The 18594-nt window shown below is 34.6% G+C and overlaps 1 protein-coding gene across 6 annotated transcripts in view; it reads left to right on the top strand.

The window, feature by feature from the left end:
* LOC137625065 (serine-rich adhesin for platelets-like) overlaps nucleotides 1-18594 on the top strand; it is a 111314-nt gene that overhangs the window by 80329 nt on the left and 12391 nt on the right. For 5 of the 6 annotated variants that reach the window (XM_068356005.1, XM_068355998.1, XM_068356025.1 and 2 more), the window contains 5 exons: nucleotides 5342-5515; nucleotides 9401-11273; nucleotides 15182-15393; nucleotides 15809-17779; nucleotides 18270-18338. In XM_068356005.1, the coding sequence (XP_068212106.1) occupies nucleotides 5342-5515; nucleotides 9401-11273; nucleotides 15182-15393; nucleotides 15809-17779; nucleotides 18270-18338 (4299 nt within the window). The remainder of the gene's footprint in view (nucleotides 1-5341; nucleotides 5516-9400; nucleotides 11274-15181; nucleotides 15394-15808; nucleotides 17780-18269; nucleotides 18339-18594) is intronic. The other variant, XM_068356011.1, reaches the window with a different exon arrangement.

Below are 18594 nucleotides of genomic sequence, written 5' to 3' on the forward strand. Positions count from 1 at the left end.
AAAATCCGTGCAAGTTTCATTATTTTACGATTAAAATTGTGGCCGTTTGGTTGATGACTGTAATTTGATCTTTTGTTTAACCTTGACCTTGGACTCAACCTTGACCTTCGACTTTACCATGTATTAAATAGTGTGGATTTTCATACACTCAAACATGAACCAAGTTTGAAGTCTCTGTGACAGCGATGTCCAAACTTATGGCTGATTATGTGAATTGGACATTTTGTTTGACCGTGACCTTGACCTTCCAAAATTTAATAATTTCCAGCTTTTTACCTGACGGTTGATCCCTCCAAGTTTAATTACTCTACGATTAAAATTGTAGCCAGGAAACTGTTCATAAACACACGCACAAACAGGGGGTAAAACATAACCTCCTTCCAACTTCATTGGCGGAGGTAAAAAAGTCTAAATTTAACATATAGTAATAAGAGGATGTTCAATGTGACTATATATTTTTACATGGATAAAATTTGTTGCTCAATGGCTAAAGAACTACTTCCCAATAGGTTAACCAAACACAAAGCAAAATATAGAATGGTTTACCACTTCACTGGCTACTAAATTGCAAGCAAGATTATAAATTATCTATTACAGTTATAAAATTTATTAAAGCGTAATTATACAGTACTTTGTATTTTCAAAGAAAATCACAACTAAATATATTACTTTGTCCTTTGACATAAAAAAAGTTGAATTTTGAAAAGGTCACTTTCTTTTTTATTTCCGGGAAGAATGAAAACAACATAATGTATTGTTTATTTATTCTTCAGGACAAGGGTTAAACATCCCTTTTGACCTAAAACCGAAAGCTTCAAAATGAGGTCATGCATGATTTGACTCTAAAGACCAGTGAAAGAATGCTAAGTTATTTTACACAGAAATCCCCTTCCTGGATTTTTACTGGCTTCTCAATCCGCTTTAGAAGGGTCTTCTTTGAATGACTAGTAGACGGACTTTTACATATTTTTAGCAGGTGAGAAGCTTAGAAAAAAATGTTAAAATCTACTTTGTCTACTATGTGAATACCTTTTCCTAATAGAAAAAAAAAATACGCGAGCAATACTTTTGTTTAGGAAATTTCAAACTAATTATTTATACCAATTTATTATTTACTGTATTTATTTCGGTACATGCTTAGCATCAAAATGACATTTGTTAACCGGAGATTAAATTAATATTCAGATAACTGTTCACTTTTTCTTGAATATACACATGTAAGCTGAATTATACGAATTGAGTACTGTGAGCCTGTGTACACAATCCTTCAGCAACAGTGTCACAAGAAGAATGGCCCGCAAAAGAAATAAGTAGAATGAAAAACAATATTGTTCTAGCCAAGAAAGTGGAAGACGTTAATGGAGTGAGTGAGGAAGGTAGGTTTCTTCTTTCCTTGTTTTCGAGAGGTACTGAAAATAATAGAGTTAATAAGGAAAGAATTTATGCTCAAGCAGGGTTATTGAGCAAATTAGTACATCAAAGGGAAAACAAAAAAGACGGCTTAAAGCACTAAATAATTCAAAATAAATTTTTCTTTGATAATTAATATAAATTGCGTTATATAAAGGCGAGAAAGTAAAATACTTGAAATAACGCTATTGCCCAAAGTCATTAACCTGAAAGAAGATGAAGAGGATTTTAAAAAGAAAAAAGTCCAGAACAAAAGGAAAAGCTATCGAAATATGAAAAAGCCCAAAGCCTGTGGGATTATGCAACTTAGCACAGGAATAGTCACTTGTCATTTATGTGGACAATACTTCTGACGATGATTATGTTTAAAAGTAAAATGTCAATTCACGATACCCAGTTACCGAGAACGCCTTCAAAAGGTGACTTATTACCACTTACATGAATTCTATCTACAAATGGTTGTAGGAAGCCATGTGGACAGAGATTGTTTAACTGGACTCCACGAGGCAGAATAAGAGTTGGAAGACCAAGGCCTACATGGCTGAGGACTGTGAAACGTGAGGTGGATGATGAATGGAGAAGTATTGAATTAAAAGTTCAAGATAGAGACGACTGACGAAATCTAACCGAGACCCTTTGCGTCAATAGGCGCAGGAGGAGATGATATATACAGTGTATATATGTGTATATATATATTATATATACATATATAATATATGTGTATATATATATATATATATATATATATATTATATATATACATATATAATATATATATATATTATATATACATACATAATATATATATATACATATATATATATATATATATATATATATATATATATATATATGTGTGCTATGAAATTTCTTTTTTCAAAGAGGTACTCGCTTGAATAGATTACAGATTCAAAAAAAAGCCAATAATTTTGAAAAGGGATGTGATTCCTAGGGCAAGGGGGTTGTTGGTGCATATTAGGACTGAGCAACCTGCTTCTCATAAATCCTTCTATGAATGTAAATGTCACAGATTCACCTTCAAAGATTTCTAAAGAGACCGGAAGGCTGAACTCTCCTTGTGTAACTCTCCTGGGCACAGGAAAAAGGCATGTGGTGAATCAAGCACGCAAACATACATAAATACACACACACAAACATATATACTGTATATATATATATATATATATATATATATATATACATGTATATATATATATATGTATATATATATATGTATATATATATATATATATATATATATATATATATATATATATGTATGTATGTATGTGTGTGAATGTGTATATTATGTATGTGTATATATATGTATATATATACATATATATATGTATGTATGTATATATATGCATGTATATATATATATATATATATATATATATATATATATATATATATATATATATGTATGTATATATATGCATGTATATACGTAAACCACAACAAAGAATGTCAGTGGTAGCTTTGCAGAGGAATTGACAGAACTGACATACAAAGCAATTGTGTTTATAGCAATTTATTTAAAGAAAGAAGAGGCTGCAGCAAGTTGAAATTGTTAATTTCAAATGTGAAATATAACTAGACTTGGGGGGAAAAGGAATGTTGAAAAGGGAATATAACGAAAGGTAGCAAATAAACCGATAGAAATGAAAAGAATATTAACACAGTGTGTCTGGGATTAAAAACATGCATACACTGGAAGTAGTAGATATTCTATTTTTGTTCAACACCTACAGTAGGTAGTAGGTTGGCCAGGGCACCAGTCAATCGTTGAGATACTACAGCTAGATGGTTATTGGGTATATTGACTGGCTAGCCAGTACTGCATTGGAACCCCCCCCCCTCTCTCTCTCTCTCTCTCTCTCTCTCTCTCTCTCTCTCTCTCTCTCTCTCTCATTACAGCTCATTTTTCTTTGCCTACACATACCAAATAGTCTGGCCTATTCTTTCCTCATTCTCCTCTGTTCTCATACACCTGATAACATTTAAGATTACCACCAGACAAGTCTTCTTCACTCAATGGATTATCTACTACAGTACACTGCAATTGTTCTACGGCTATGGAGGAGGAGGACACTCCAAAATCAAACCACTGTTCTCTAGTCTTGGGTAGTACCATAGCCTCTGTACCATGGTCTTCCGCTGTCTTAGGGTAGAGTTCTCTTGCTTGAAGGTACACTTAAGCACACTAGTCTATTTAGTTTCTCTTCTTGTTTTTTTGTTTTGTTTTTTGTTTTTGTTTTTTTATGATATTTATTTCAGTGTTGTTACTATTCTTAAAATATTTTATTATAATTGTTCATTACTTCTCTAGTGGTTTTTTTTATTTCTTTCATTTCCTCTCTTCACTGGGCTATTTTTTCCTGTTGGAGCCCTTGGGCTTATAGCATCCTGCTTTTCCAACTGCGGGTGTAGCTTAGCTAGTAATAATAATAATAAATAAGAATAATAATTATAATATTAATAATATTAATAATATTAATATTAATAATAATAATAATAATAATAAATAATAATGATAATAACTAATAATAATAATAATAATAATAATAATAATAATAATAATAATAATAATAATAAAGTTATCTTACAAATCAACAAGACAAAAAATACATCAATACAGCCTTACTTAATTTTAACGTTGCATAACTTTTGTAAGTTTTCTACAATGTCTTTATCTAACATATATTTTTTTTTTCTAATATTCAAAAAGGTTACCATCTCAGAACGGGTGAAATACTTATAAACAAAATCATGTCAGATTCCATCTCTCTCCTTCATTCCCACCGTTATCCCTACATTAAAGGGTCAGTTGCGTGAGGCGTCATCTCCAGCATATGCTACACAAACCTGTTCTCTCCATATCATCCTTCACCGTATCTCGCCATATAATTCTAAGCCTCTCTCCCGATCTTCTACGCGTTAACAGGCACCTCCCAAACCCTCCTCACTCCCTCCCCCACCATCCATCCTCAACAAGTCCCAACACCATCTCAGTCGTGGCACTCTTATCACTCTCTCTCTCTCTCTCTCTCTCTCTCTCTCTCTCTCTCTCTCTCTCTCTCTCTCTCTCTCTCTCTCTCTCTCTCTCTCACACACAAACAAACACACACACAAAAACAAACAAAAACAAACACACACAAATTCTAAATCGAAAAGTTAACAGCATTCATTTTTTGTTTTTTTATCGAAGGGAAAGGGCAAAGTTTTGAGCAGAGTTAAATCATAGAATAGCATTATATCATGGACGAACGATTCCATGGAAGACAAAAATAAAATGATTTAGTATTATTCGGAGGCTGACAGGTTATTGACCCAGCTTTCATGGCGTAAGTGACGGCGCTTAAAGCAGGAGAGGCCTTTCGGTTATTTTCCCCTTTTTCTTTTTTCAAAGATTTTTTTTTATTTTTTTCTTTCCTCAGGGGGCAAAAAATTTATATGGAAACATCTATCTCAGGATAAATAGCTAATATACAGAATAAAAACCATGATAAAAATCAAATATTAATATATATAAGAATTTTACATTTGTGCAGTATGCATTAAGTATGTAATAAAAACATTCATTGAATTATACCATACCATATATCAAGTGTATAGATTTAAAAATTAATATCTCAGTGTATATATTCTAAAATTAGCTAAATAAAATAAAGTGGATAAGAAACTTTTTTTTCGTCGTAAGTATACAAATTCATCATAAATTAATTACATTGTTATAAAATATCTCTATAACAGTTCCTTACCTTTTTCGTCGTAAGTATACAAATTCATCAAAAATTACATTGTTATAAAATATCTCTATAACAGTTCCTTACCTTTTTCGTCGTAAGTATACAAAATCATCATAAATCAATAACATTGTTATAAAATATCTCTATAACAGTTCCTTACCTCATTTGGAAACAAACAGGGCGATGGCGGCAGTGTGGGTGGATGGGCAATCGCCGGGGCCGACGTCCACGTCAGGCGTGGCAATGACTCGAACAGGGAGGATGGGCGGCATATCCTCGTCATCGCGCGACCTCCAGTTTACAAGCTGGTCTTCGCTTTCTCGACAGTCTATGAACAAGCCAGGATGATACAGGTTAGTTTCTCTTGTTTAGAATCTTATTTATTCTCTCCCCTATATAATAAATAGCAAGTGTCCACGTGTCTGGCTATATGAATAAATATAATATATATATATATATATATATATATATATATATATATAAATACATATATATAAATATATATATATGTAAATATATATATATAATATATATATATATATATATATATATATATATATATATATATATACTGTATATATATATATATTTATATTCCAGTCACGCTCAGCTTTCCCAGTCCCTCGGGTAAGCCTATATGTATAATGTGTATATGTATGTATGCATATATATATATATATATATATATATATATATATATATATATATATATATATATATATATATATACAGTACATACATACATGTGGTGACGCTCAGCTCTCCCCGTCCCTCAGATAAGGGGAAGAGGTAATAGTCATACACTGGTAAGAGGGGGTGCGTGTGCATGCATATCTAAATATATAGCCGTCATTTTTGACGGGTCTCTTACACTAGCGTAATTATAATAGCCAACTTCAAAAAGAAATGACTCGATTGCATATCTACACAGCCAATACATTATTTTCGATCAGAGAAATCTAAATATGGTAATATCTATGATTCGCCATCATGCATGATTTTCCAAATTAACAAGACTTCCCTATATTTAAAATAAATGAGGAAAATAGGTGCATTCATATTTGAGATGGCTTTTTTATCAGCAATGAAGCATATCATATGATACTGGCTGTGAATATTTACCATCAGGTATATAAATAATCAGACTATAGTACTTTTGAACTAGATAGAGCCTAAACCCTTATTTGGCAAACCTTCCCTTCCTTTCTACGTACAAAGTCAACTTAAAAATCGTTCTAATCGATAGAGGGTTTTACATGCAAGATTGTCTGATAAGTTTCATTCATTGAAATTGTACCTTGAATCAAATGTCCTGCAAATCCTAAAGGCAGTTACGCATCATAATTATACTGAAGAATGATGCATGATGACATTATGAGACCAGCGCATATTTCTTTAAACTTACGCAAAATGTTCATGAAACTGTAACTTAATGTGGTAGCAATGGGTCCTAAACAAAATTAATAAACTCCAGGTTCAAAATTGGTATAATCCTAACAATTTTATGAGTTTTCAGATCAATCCGTTCTTAAACTATACAGAAGTCCCATTCCGTGTACAGAAGTTGAACATTTGAATATCAATATGGTTCAAAAACTTTAATGCATTTTGCAGCTTAGCTGTCACTCTCGGAAATCTATACATTTCCATTGATGGTCTAACATATTTAATGTTCTTATCGTATATGTACATAGGTAGCTTAAGAAATAGTCATTTTAAAACTTGATACCTTTCCCAATAGGGGGACACACCAGCTGAAGTACTTAAAGTTTCAAGCAACAAACTATATCTATTCGGCACATACAAACAACTGTAAAACACCAAAATGAAATTACAGTGTCGTTGGAAGAATTACAACCACATTAATTTTCAACATAAAAAAAATACTGCACCAGTTAACCCTAATAGGAAATCATTTCTAAATCAAGGATGCAAAGCAATTTCTAAATCACAGTTTACGATGAATATTACAAAGGCATTCTCAGTCAATATTGCAAAAGGTGCTGTTGTTATTAACAAAGAATGAGAAAACTGAAATTCAGATGGAACTGGACAGTCAGTGGTATATCTGGCAATCTAAATTAGTTGAAACTTACAGTCACCGATTTTACTTTTTTTTTTTTTCCTTTTTGAGGGAGAATCTTTTAATGCCCAGCAATGTAAATTTTTGCGAGTCTAACCAACTCCGTTAGTCTCCTCGCAGCTTTAACGTTGCCAAAATTAGTTACCATTGCAGCCTTTGAGTAGGGAATCAATGAAGTTGTATTAGTAAGAATAATCCAAAACTTATATCGCATTGAAAAGTAAAATTTGAATGCAGCAATAACTCGACTATAACATAAACTCTGCTGAACGCTCCTAATAAGTTATTAATTTTTCAAGTAAATGGAATAAACTGCTCTCGATGACTTATCTACACAGTCAATACCATTATTTTCAATCTTGCTTTTGACTGGCCAGTGTATTGTTGTAGCAGAGAGATTTAAAATAGTGGCTAATCTATGACTTAATAGTCATAGATTAGCCCTAAATTTCACTCTGGTGAGGTAAGTTTTGGAACCACGCACAAACAAAATTTCAACATTTTTCAACTTGATTTTTAGCTGAACAAAAGGGTACAGACCTGTGTACCCATAGTCTGGACAAAATAGAAAAATAATTGTTTTGTTTGTCTACGTAATAATCACTAAATATAAGTCCTTTATCAAAGCCTAAAACGCCATGCAGACCTCAAAGTGCCACCACTATCAAAAGAGTGCCCCATATGTTACTGATAACATAAACAACATTATCAACAACAAATAAACAACTGCTGATTAAGTTCAAAATAAGATAAATAACGAAAAAATGCAGACACAAAGTAATAATTTTAACGAGGATAATGAAAATGAAAATATAAAAGCAAATATATAAAAAGTCCGTAATAGCAATAATATAGATACAAAATGAATAAAACTAATGTCAAAATCTGTAGTCATAAAAAATAAAAAATAAAAATATTTAAAAGATATGCTTCCTGGGAAAATTGTAAGCAATCTTCCCTTTGCTAATCAATAATCATCATTATAGGTGCACAAGTATCCATTATCACTTCTGCTGTAATAAAGGATTCTAAAACAAAAGGAAGGTGCAGATTCAATTAGGCAAAGTCAACATTATATTAGCGTTGCTAACACTAATTTATTCGCTCACACAGGTAAAAGAAGCTCCCCATCCATTTAAAGATAACCAACCTGATGTAAACCAGACAAGCATGACTAGGGCGCTCAATCAAGTTTATAAAATGAAAAGTAATTTGTCAAAAAGCCAAATGAGCTTGACCTCGACAAAACAGATACAGACATCAAGAGGTCCAAATCTGTCCAATACATCCAATCATTCCAAATCGGGAATACAATATTCCAATATTAATTCAACAGTTACACTAGAGGATAAGGAAAGAAAGGGATGAGGCAAACTCATATTTTTTCAATAAATTGGCTTTAGTACGGCCAGAACTATTCTCTTCTTTTTCCTTCTTTTTTATATTCATCTGTGCAGCGTTGGTGATAGATCGCAAAAAAGCTTTGGTCCCTTTGTTGTCCACGTTAAAGTGGACCTGTCCGAAAACTTCACACGAATATAAATAGGCACGCAGCGGTGTGAACAAAGATATCTACCTGAACATTCACACAGATCTGCTATTCGTGCTTTCTTATGAGAATATGTATAAGCATTAATCCTTGTGTGCAATTGTCAATACACACGCATACACAGACAAACACAAACACAAACACACACACACACACACATATATATATATATATATATATATATATATATATATATATATGCTCTTTGTGTCACTTTATAAGATATGTACCTGGTAAATGTCTTCACAAAGCATGAAAGAGTTAGGTACTTAAGATCTTTCATTTCCCTTCCTGTGGCTGCTACTATAAGTGATATATATATATATACATATATATATATATATATATATATATATATATAGAGAGAGAGAGAGAGAGAGAGAGAGAGAGAGAGAGAGAGAGAGAGAGAGAGAGAGAGAGAGAGAGAGAGAGAGAGAGACTTTCACAATGAATTCATCCAGTTACCGAGACGGAGAAAAATATATCTAACCTGTTTCCATCTGAATTATATAGCAATTCACAGTTGTATCATATTTCATGGAAAACTCATAACATGTATCTATCTTGACTTTTCCAAAACCAACGATAACTTTTCAATCGTTTCAGGCATTGTCGTCGTCTGGTGCAACTGTCACGGGACTAGATGCAATCATGCTTCTGAAAAACTTGAGGCAACAGCAAGAACAAGAACAAAAAGAGGAAGAAAGAAGAAGAGTGCAAAATACCCCAGAAAATAGCGAGGATGGGTCAAATGAACAAAGTCGGGAAGAACTGACCAATGGCGAACAGCCTTTGGAAGATAAGGAAAATGAAACCCCAGAACTGCAGGATATAGACGAATCAATCTATGATCAAGGAACAGGAACTGTGACAAATCCTTTATATGCATCTATTGACGAACTAAATAAGGAAAAGAACAAGCGTATGGATGGTGCTTCATTACCCATCTCTCGTTCCATCAACACTTCTATGACTTCAGACACACGGGGCTTGCACCTCCAGGGGGCACCGCCCAACAAGGATTCAGAAGACAAGGTTAATCCTGTTCCTAAGCCACCCCGGGCCAGCATAAGCGAAGGAAGCCCTATAAGCAACTTCTCAGTGCCTGATAGAGATGAAAATGAGAGGAGTGTTCCTAAGGAAGGAGAAGAAGAAGCCTCATGTCAACAGTCGGACTTTACAGGTGACAGCGGACAGCCGCAGCAGCAGTATCTGTCTACAGATGTTATCCCAACACTTGTTGTGACATCAGAAAATAACCAATATGAAGATCATTCTTCACAGTTCACTGATAAAGAAAATTTAGAAGAGAGTACGTTAGAAGAAACACCTAACAATTCCCATGCAAGTTCTGATGAGGATTCAGAAGGGGAAGGTTTTTACGAGGTTAATCCCGACTCTCCGGAAAAACTTGATCTCCATAAAACACTGACGAAAACAGAAGGTATCAGTGATAGTATCGAGGATTTGGAAAATAATTACGTTGAATTAGTTAGCAAGATGAAGCTTGAAAGGGGACTGTCAATTGAGTCTAACAGTGAGGGAGCAGTCCTTGAACCTGAATCACCAGAAAGATTGAGGAAGCTTCTGGGAGATTCGCCGCTCAGTGATGATTTCACCAAAAGTCCATCCCCAGACAATGGGTCACGTGATAAAGAGAACTCAAGTGATGACGGGTACAATGAAAGAAAATATAGAAATGACGGTTCAAATCATTCAGGGGTGTCTGAAGATGTCTTGAGTGATAATGACGAAAGGTTTGAGCAATTATACCAGGAATTAAGCAGTAGTGTTAACTCTGGGCCACAAAATAATTCACATATATACAACGAAACACACGGAAAAGATAACAATAAACTTCCAAATGGAAGTGCAACACAGGATACCAATACAGAGGAAAATGAAGAATCAATTGAAGAAGAAGGAATCGGTCATGAGGTGGACTCAAACGAGGATGATGAAAATACCGAAGGTACTTCTCTCAAGAGAGTCAGTTCAATAATTAAGAAAAAGGGAGCTCCTAGTACAGGGAAATCCAAAAAGGTTCAGTTTAACTTGGATGCAACTACAATAGACAACAAGGCATTCGATTCGCCTCAATCTTCAGAATCAGCAACGAAAAAGAAATCAGATGGAGGGCCAACATCTCCAGCTAAGAAAAAGGGCATTTTCTCAAACATCTTTTCAAGTGCCTCCTCTAAAAAATATGACGTGTCAGCAACAAAAGAAGAGGCAGTAAATAAAAAGGATTTATCGCCTAAAAAAACGAACAGTATTAGCAAAAAAGACATATCTCTAACAAAAGTGGATCTTATCAATAAGAAGGAAGTACCAACCAAAGTGGAGGGTTCCAATAAGAAGGACCCTCCATCTCCAAAACTGGACAAAACTATCAGTGCTAAAAAGACACCTTCAGCACCACAAGGAAATTTGAAAAGGCAGCCAACAGTTGATTTAACGGCTCCTCTCATCATTTCAGGTAAGTGAAGATATTTTCTTAAACTAAAATGAACCTGCGCAAAATCATTTGAAGGATTGTTCACTTTACAAATCAAAAAAGGATATCTCAAACTGGATAATTTCAAAATTTTGAGGAATTCATTCTTAATTATTATAATACCAAGGATTAGTTCTTTCTTATAAAAATAACGAATCCATGTAATAAATTATTCTTAAGTGAATATGACGTTCATATATAGTTTTTGTAACTGCTCCATGAAAAGATATTTTAAAAACTACTTTCTATGTATTCCGACAATAAGCCTAAGATTCACCTGCTACTTTTTTCCATTTTATCTTTTGCACATACATTTACATAAAGTTTTCCTGAAAGCTTGAAAAAAAAAAATTGCGGCTCTAGGGAAAATGTTTATTTGTATGGCACCTGTAAATTTAATCATATATCAGACGTGGGTATTTATAAAGTGAATTATGTATCAAGCATTTCGTCTTCTGCAGTGGGCTGTCACTCAGGTAGAGAAAGCATGGAGCTACCCAAACCTACAGCTGATAATGGAAATAGGACGCTTGTCGCCACAATCTCTAAGGTGTAATGCTGTAATTGTGAAATACAGTATAGTTTTTTCGTTAGATCAGCACAGTGGGTGGTCCTCATGCGTAGTCACACACCACTGGCATATAGGCCTCTTGAACCATGAAATAAGCCAAAGAGTTAGTAATTGCAATAGGGGAAAAGAAATGCCCTCCCTTTTTTTGCTCGGGGGAACGGGGGCAGGAGGACTTGGTGACCTCTGAATGAACTTCCATCTTCATCGTGATCCAAAGATTAACATCATAAGCTAATAACTTCTAAACCGTAGTTTCCGAATCACCTCACTTCAGTACAGAACGTTCCTCTTGATTTTCCACATTTTCAACAAACATCCTTCTCCTATGTTCATAATAAACAGGTTTTTTTTACCCATTACTTTATTTTTGTTTTTAATATGTATATTTTCATCATATCAACCCGTTATTTCGAATAAATCTCATGCATAATTATCTCTAAACAATTCAACTTTGACTTTATGCATTTTTAACAAGTATTAATTCCACTAAGCAAAATCGGAGTAGCAATCCCATTAAACTTAGTTTTATTTCCCTTGTGAGATTGAACTACTTTACTCATGTCAACCATTTTTAATTCGTATATCACGTTCCCCAACCATCATTACATACACATACATCATCATCACGGTTTGGTATACCTTCTTAAATGACCGTACTAAAAATATTTCAACATAAACATCTTAAAAATATTCTTGAACTCTTTCAGTAGTCTTTTACAATATTGTTTGCCACTACCAATCAACACTAGTTTCTCCAAACCCTTGCCACTCAACCCCCTTCCATTAATTTTTCTCAAATGTTACCTTTCAATTTATATAAATTTTCCACTTTCTCATCAAATGAACTTTTATCTATGCATAATATTCACCAACTTTGAACTATATGTAATTTTCAGCATCTTTTCAGAGCAATGTCTTAACTTTTTTTACACAGAAATAGAGAAAAGTTCCACTTGTTTCTGATCTACTAGTAAAGGAAAAAAAATATTCTATAACCAGGAGTCCTTCACACGAAACCACACATTCACTACCTCCTACACATCTTATATATTACAGTTCTACCGATTCCATATTCGTTCACAAAGTGCTTGGACCGCTCCCCACCTAGCTTTGCCATGACCGTCAAACCTCTAAAAGGAGATCTTATAAAAAAAATCTGTTGTATTGTATTCACAAATTTGGAACGTAATGCCAGGTATTGAGGCCAGTGAGAACTTTCAAAATTTATGTACCGCTGGAGGGAAAACCCCAGTGGCGCTATGACGTTAACGTTGAAAAGGGTTCTGCAGCAAGATCGGAAAAAATGAAGATTAAGTAAAGGCCTAAAATGTAAGTGCAACTATTACCAGAAAAGACGTTGCACAACCTTTTATGCACTTCCACGGCAATAAATATTTTTACATATAAATGTTTCCATGATTACAGTTTTGTAGGTACTCAAAACATGTCTGACCACCATTTCCCAGTGACCCTCCAGGCTTATTAAGCAAAGTTTTCACGATAAACCTTGGTCTTCCATTTATAATAATTTTCTTTCTTTAAACAATTATTCCTTACAGTAATTCCTTGCAGATTTAATAGTGCATCTGCCGACTTGGTATCTACTTCCATCAGCTTTCGTTGTTTCCCCATTCTGTAAATTACGTTTCTGTGAAGTACGAAATCATTCCTTGGTAACAAAGTGCCTTGCACCGAATCATGTGGAGACAGGAGTCAGAGAGGCAATTAGGAGTTGCAAAGATATTTAAAGGTGCGAGGAAGAAAGAACAAAGATATTTAAAGATGCAAGGAAGAAAGAAGAGTTAAATTACATAAACTGCCTAATCTTCATACTTAATTTTAAAATGTCCTTCGTTAATCATATTTACCTCTTGTCAATCAAAAACGTTTATGTCCTAATTTTACTTAATTCTTCACCTTCACGTGACAGCTTATACAACATAAATATAATTTGACAAATATGAAGTATTGGCAAGGCAGGTATAACAGCTTTCTGAAAAAAAAAAAGATTTGGAAAGAAAGCAGTAAATATCCGCCTTTGACTCCCGATTCCTTTCTCAAAACCATTATTAGGTCTTTGGAAGACTGCAAAACGACCAGGTTAATTAGCCGACTTCTTTCTGCTTTATTACGAAAATAAATTAGGAACATGTTTGTCAAGCAACGACCACTTCTCCAGCTATCGTTCTTTCGAGGTTCCCTTTGATTGAAATTTTCTTTAATGCTTCTTATAGTTGATCATGGTATTCATTTCTTCGACTTTCTTCTTATGATATGAATAATTTGCATACGATATATTTCTTCGTGTCGAGCCAAATTGTAATCAATTAAAATTTAAATAAAGACAGAGTATCGATGATCATTTTCTTGCACCTGGGCGACATAACATGGCACGTGGTATTCTAATTTCAAATCACCTCCTTAAAGAATTATTTTAGAAGATGACTCGAGTCATAATCCCCTTTTTTCAAATGGTGGTAGGGATTATGATAGGTATTGGGAAACGATAAAGCTTAAGATCAACGAAACATCACTTAAAATGCCATACACTAGACTCGTATAGGAAATGAGGTTCGGTGCTCTGGAAAAATTATGAGAGTGAAAGTAAAGGACAAACCAATATGTTTAAAGTGCCAAGTCTTATATGATTATCTAAAAACTTTAATGAGACTGCCCCATACTTTCACTCTCCTAATGACTAGACAAAACTCAGTTGGGTATACTGGTTTCGGTTTTACTTGTAAAAAATAAAAGTAAAAAAAAAAAAAAATAACATGGGGGGTTCCGAATTAAATTAAGTTAACAATGTGAATTAACAAATAAAATTACTGTTCCTTCGAGTACTTTTTTCTAAAATTATGCTATCATTGCGTACTGAACAACGTCTTGGCTTCTCTCGAGGAAGGAAGGAGGGAAGTAGAGTATTCAGGTGCTGTAATAAACACAATGATTGTCAATTATGCCTGATTCATAATGATCACCTCAATAAATGATCAATTTTCCTAATGAATTAAATGCACCATCATCTCTCGCTCCTTGACTTTGTAGCAGCATTGTGCTAAATTATCAGCCCCATGTTATGCTATCATAAGCATTAAGCATTTCAAGTTTTGATAATTATTGTATTCTTCATCTCCTTTTTCAAAATATTTCATTTACTTGGTATGATTTGTTCAAAAGACATCCGAATTTCTTTCACACGCTGTAAAAGCGTCACATCCAAGCTTTGAACAGTAAGTGCGCTCTTAATAAGTCCCCTGTTTCTTCACACCTTGCACCTACATTCTTTTGCAATGATTAACCTCATCCTCTCCAATAGGATCCGTGGAGATGGGCGGAAGCGTTGGCGGCAAGGTCTCCCCTAGACGTATTGAGGTACGAGATGGGCACGTGTTGGCATTCATGCCAAAAGCAAGTTCACCGACGTCAAGACTGAGCCTCGTTGGACTCTCCGTAACCCCCCTGATGGGAGGTTCCCATCCAAATGCCTTGTCACTCGCGAGAGCTAATCGATGCATGATGGTCATCAAGGTAGGTCTCGAAAACAATCATTGGTGATGGATAATAGACATCGTCGCTCTATCAAAAATATACAACTTACATACAAAACCTTTAAGAGGAGCTGACGTTTCGTTTTGTTACAAAAAAATATTTTTCAGGCCTGTAAAATAATAACTGACATCACATTTTGAAATATACAAAAATATTTTCAATCTTAAAAAAAAATAGATAAGTGTGTTAAAGAAAATTGCAAAAGCAAAGTGCATACACATGTTCAGCAGAAATAACGAAAAGATATTATTGTCTTGAATATGTACTGATGTGTAACATGGGAATTGAAATATAATATGCATGCATTTTGACTTACAGGCCATAAACAGAATTGTAACGAACTAAATCATTTTCTGTCTTCTAATATAGATATACATGATTTTAATCTTTACAGCTGTCTACTCGTGAAGAAATGATGCGATGGATAAACGTCCTATCAGATGAAGTAATCAAGTTAACTCCAGAGAATCAAAGAACTGGTCTCATCCTGTATCCATCACCGAAAAATAAGGTTGCAACAAATCAGAGAGGAGAGAATGGGGAGGAAAATGATACATCCCATGAGAACGACAACACAAAGATGGAACACAAGATTGTAAATGGACACAAAGATGATCAATCTTTCAAGACCAATGCTAAAAAGACATTGTTGGAGAAAGATAATCAGTCTGCCACCAAGGAAGTAACAGCTAATGGTGATGCAACCATAGAAGACGAAGACACTGGTGATGGCTGGATCAAAAAGAAAAAGCAGGCTGTTGTGGAAGAGTTTGAGATGGGAGAATTAAAGAAAAGAGAACAATATGGAAGTGCCTCTAGCCATGGGTCGATGAAACCAAGCGAACAACCTCAGCCATTAGACAATTTAAAAGCAGACCATTTCAAAGAGGAAAAGGAAAGTGAAAAGACAAGAAAAATTAACAAACTTAATATACAAGAAATATGGAAGGAGCAAAAGGACACAGAGAATGAAACACAGATTATGAATAACCCAAACCGAAGACAGAGTTTAGAATACAGACAGCACCCACCTCTCAGACGTCTCTCTGGTCAAGATCACTTACTAAGAAGAAAAACTGATGGAAGTGACTTAATCGGAAACCTCCCTTCAGTCAATAAATCCCCCAAACGTGACTCCCTAGTCAGTAATTCCTCAAAAAGGGACTCCCTAGTCAATAATTCCCCAAAACGGGACTATCATGCAAATTGCCACCCACCCTTAGAGCGGCTCAGCAATAGGTGCCGTATTCTGAGTGCAAGCGAATCCAATCTAAGAAAATCGTATGATCAAAGATCACAGAGTACTCAAAGTCTGCATAGGTTTGGAAGCGAGTTAACGCTACAGGAAAACACAAAAAAAGAAACAAACACCAACTTGAAGAATAGTTTAAGTGATACTTCAAATGTCTTAGTATCAAGCCGCATAATACGAAATCAGTCAATAAACAAAGGATCTTACCAAAAAGGATCATCGAATGGAATGTCACCAGCTAGCAGCCCATCTCTAAACTGCCACAAGAAATCTTTGCTTTACGAGCCCCGGGAAGTTGAAATAATTGAATCTGAAAAGACAGGCAGTCAAGAACTCCTAAAAGAACCTTGGTATGAAGATGGTAAACCTACAAAACAACATTCAGAACCACCACAAGAAGACTTGCCTGGAATAACATGGTCAGTGGCTGCTACCAGGGAGAAGTTTGAATTGCTTTGCTCTGTCAGTGGTGAGAATAAAAGTGGAAAACTTACCACAAAAACACCCATATCTCGCAAAAAATCTATCAAGAAGAGGCGATCCACAGAGGGTGGATCTGGAAGACGACAAAATGCTCGATGGAGCGCAAGATCCCCTTCACAGGAAACAAATAGTAATGATTCTTCTAATTCTTCACCAGCTCAACACATACAAACAACTTCAGTTTCTGATCGCACAACTGGCAACAAAAATACTTCACCATCTACAAGCAAAGCTCAGGATTTTAAACTCCCCCCTGTTCGAGATCTTAGGAGAAACTTTGAGAAAGACATCACTGATAGTTCGGATTCCTTTATAACTAATTCATCTCTGGACTCATTAACCGATATCAATTCGTACAATTACACTAACAATTATGCAATAGCAACTAAGGAACCTTCCAGTCCCCTAAAATCCCCACTAAAACGCACACAGAATATTCTTCACGCTACAAACAGTCCATGTTCCTCGCCAGAACCTGAATTCATCACGAGCAAATTGATCAATAGCAGACCCAGGAGTAATATTCCGGAGGAGGACAAAGGTATTGTCTCACGTTCACTCATGAATCAGATGAACGCTGAGAAAGACAGTGAAGTTGTAATTTGCTGGAGAGGACCCTATATTGCACAGGTAATATTGCAGCACTATCACTTCATTAGTAGTTAGTTATATTATATTTTTACCTATGTGTTTTCTACTTTTACATTATTCTTCGAAAGTTTTCATAACCCGTTAAGACAACTGTCAAGGACAGTGAATTTGCATGCACGATCATTAAAGATCTTTGATTATACTTAAACATTATTTCTGTATTCTATTTTAATTACACATATATTCCTAATTATATATAATAAATGAATGAGTTTTGAAAAAAAATCTATAATTTTTTATTTTCTTACTGGGGCTAGAATAAAAAAAAATCTTGATACGTAATCAAAGCTGCTTAACATTATCAAAACTCGAATTAACTGAAATCTGATCTAGAACAGCCTTCTGCGAGGGTGCTACCTTCACTGGACATGTGTCATCTACATGCGTTTTTCATTATGTACTAAACCATTAGCTTTCCTTTTGTACCAAGTTGGAAAAACATATAAACTGCAGAATTTGCGCTTGGCAGGACTCGGACTCGGGCCAAAATACTGACCAGAGTGAAGAAAATCCGAAAAAGGACCGGAAAGAACGAAAGGTTGTAAAAAGCAAATCTTGTGATTATAGCCCTGCCTTGCTACTTTATTTTCTCCATAAGCAGCTTGTTGTGTTCACCTTTTGATCTGTTTTTCTTTGCACGCAATATTTCTTTAAACCAGCAGAAGTTGTCACGCCTACGTTTAGTCACTTGTTTGTCTACAATTTGCATGCAATAGCTTTTAAAATTGACTGCTAAAATGGAGTGACTACCCTTTCTTTTTATATTACTTTAATAGACTTCAGTTTACTTTTTC

This window comes from Palaemon carinicauda, chromosome 2 (genome assembly GCF_036898095.1).
Source record: "Palaemon carinicauda isolate YSFRI2023 chromosome 2, ASM3689809v2, whole genome shotgun sequence".
Taxonomy (NCBI): Eukaryota; Metazoa; Arthropoda; class Malacostraca; order Decapoda; family Palaemonidae; genus Palaemon; species Palaemon carinicauda.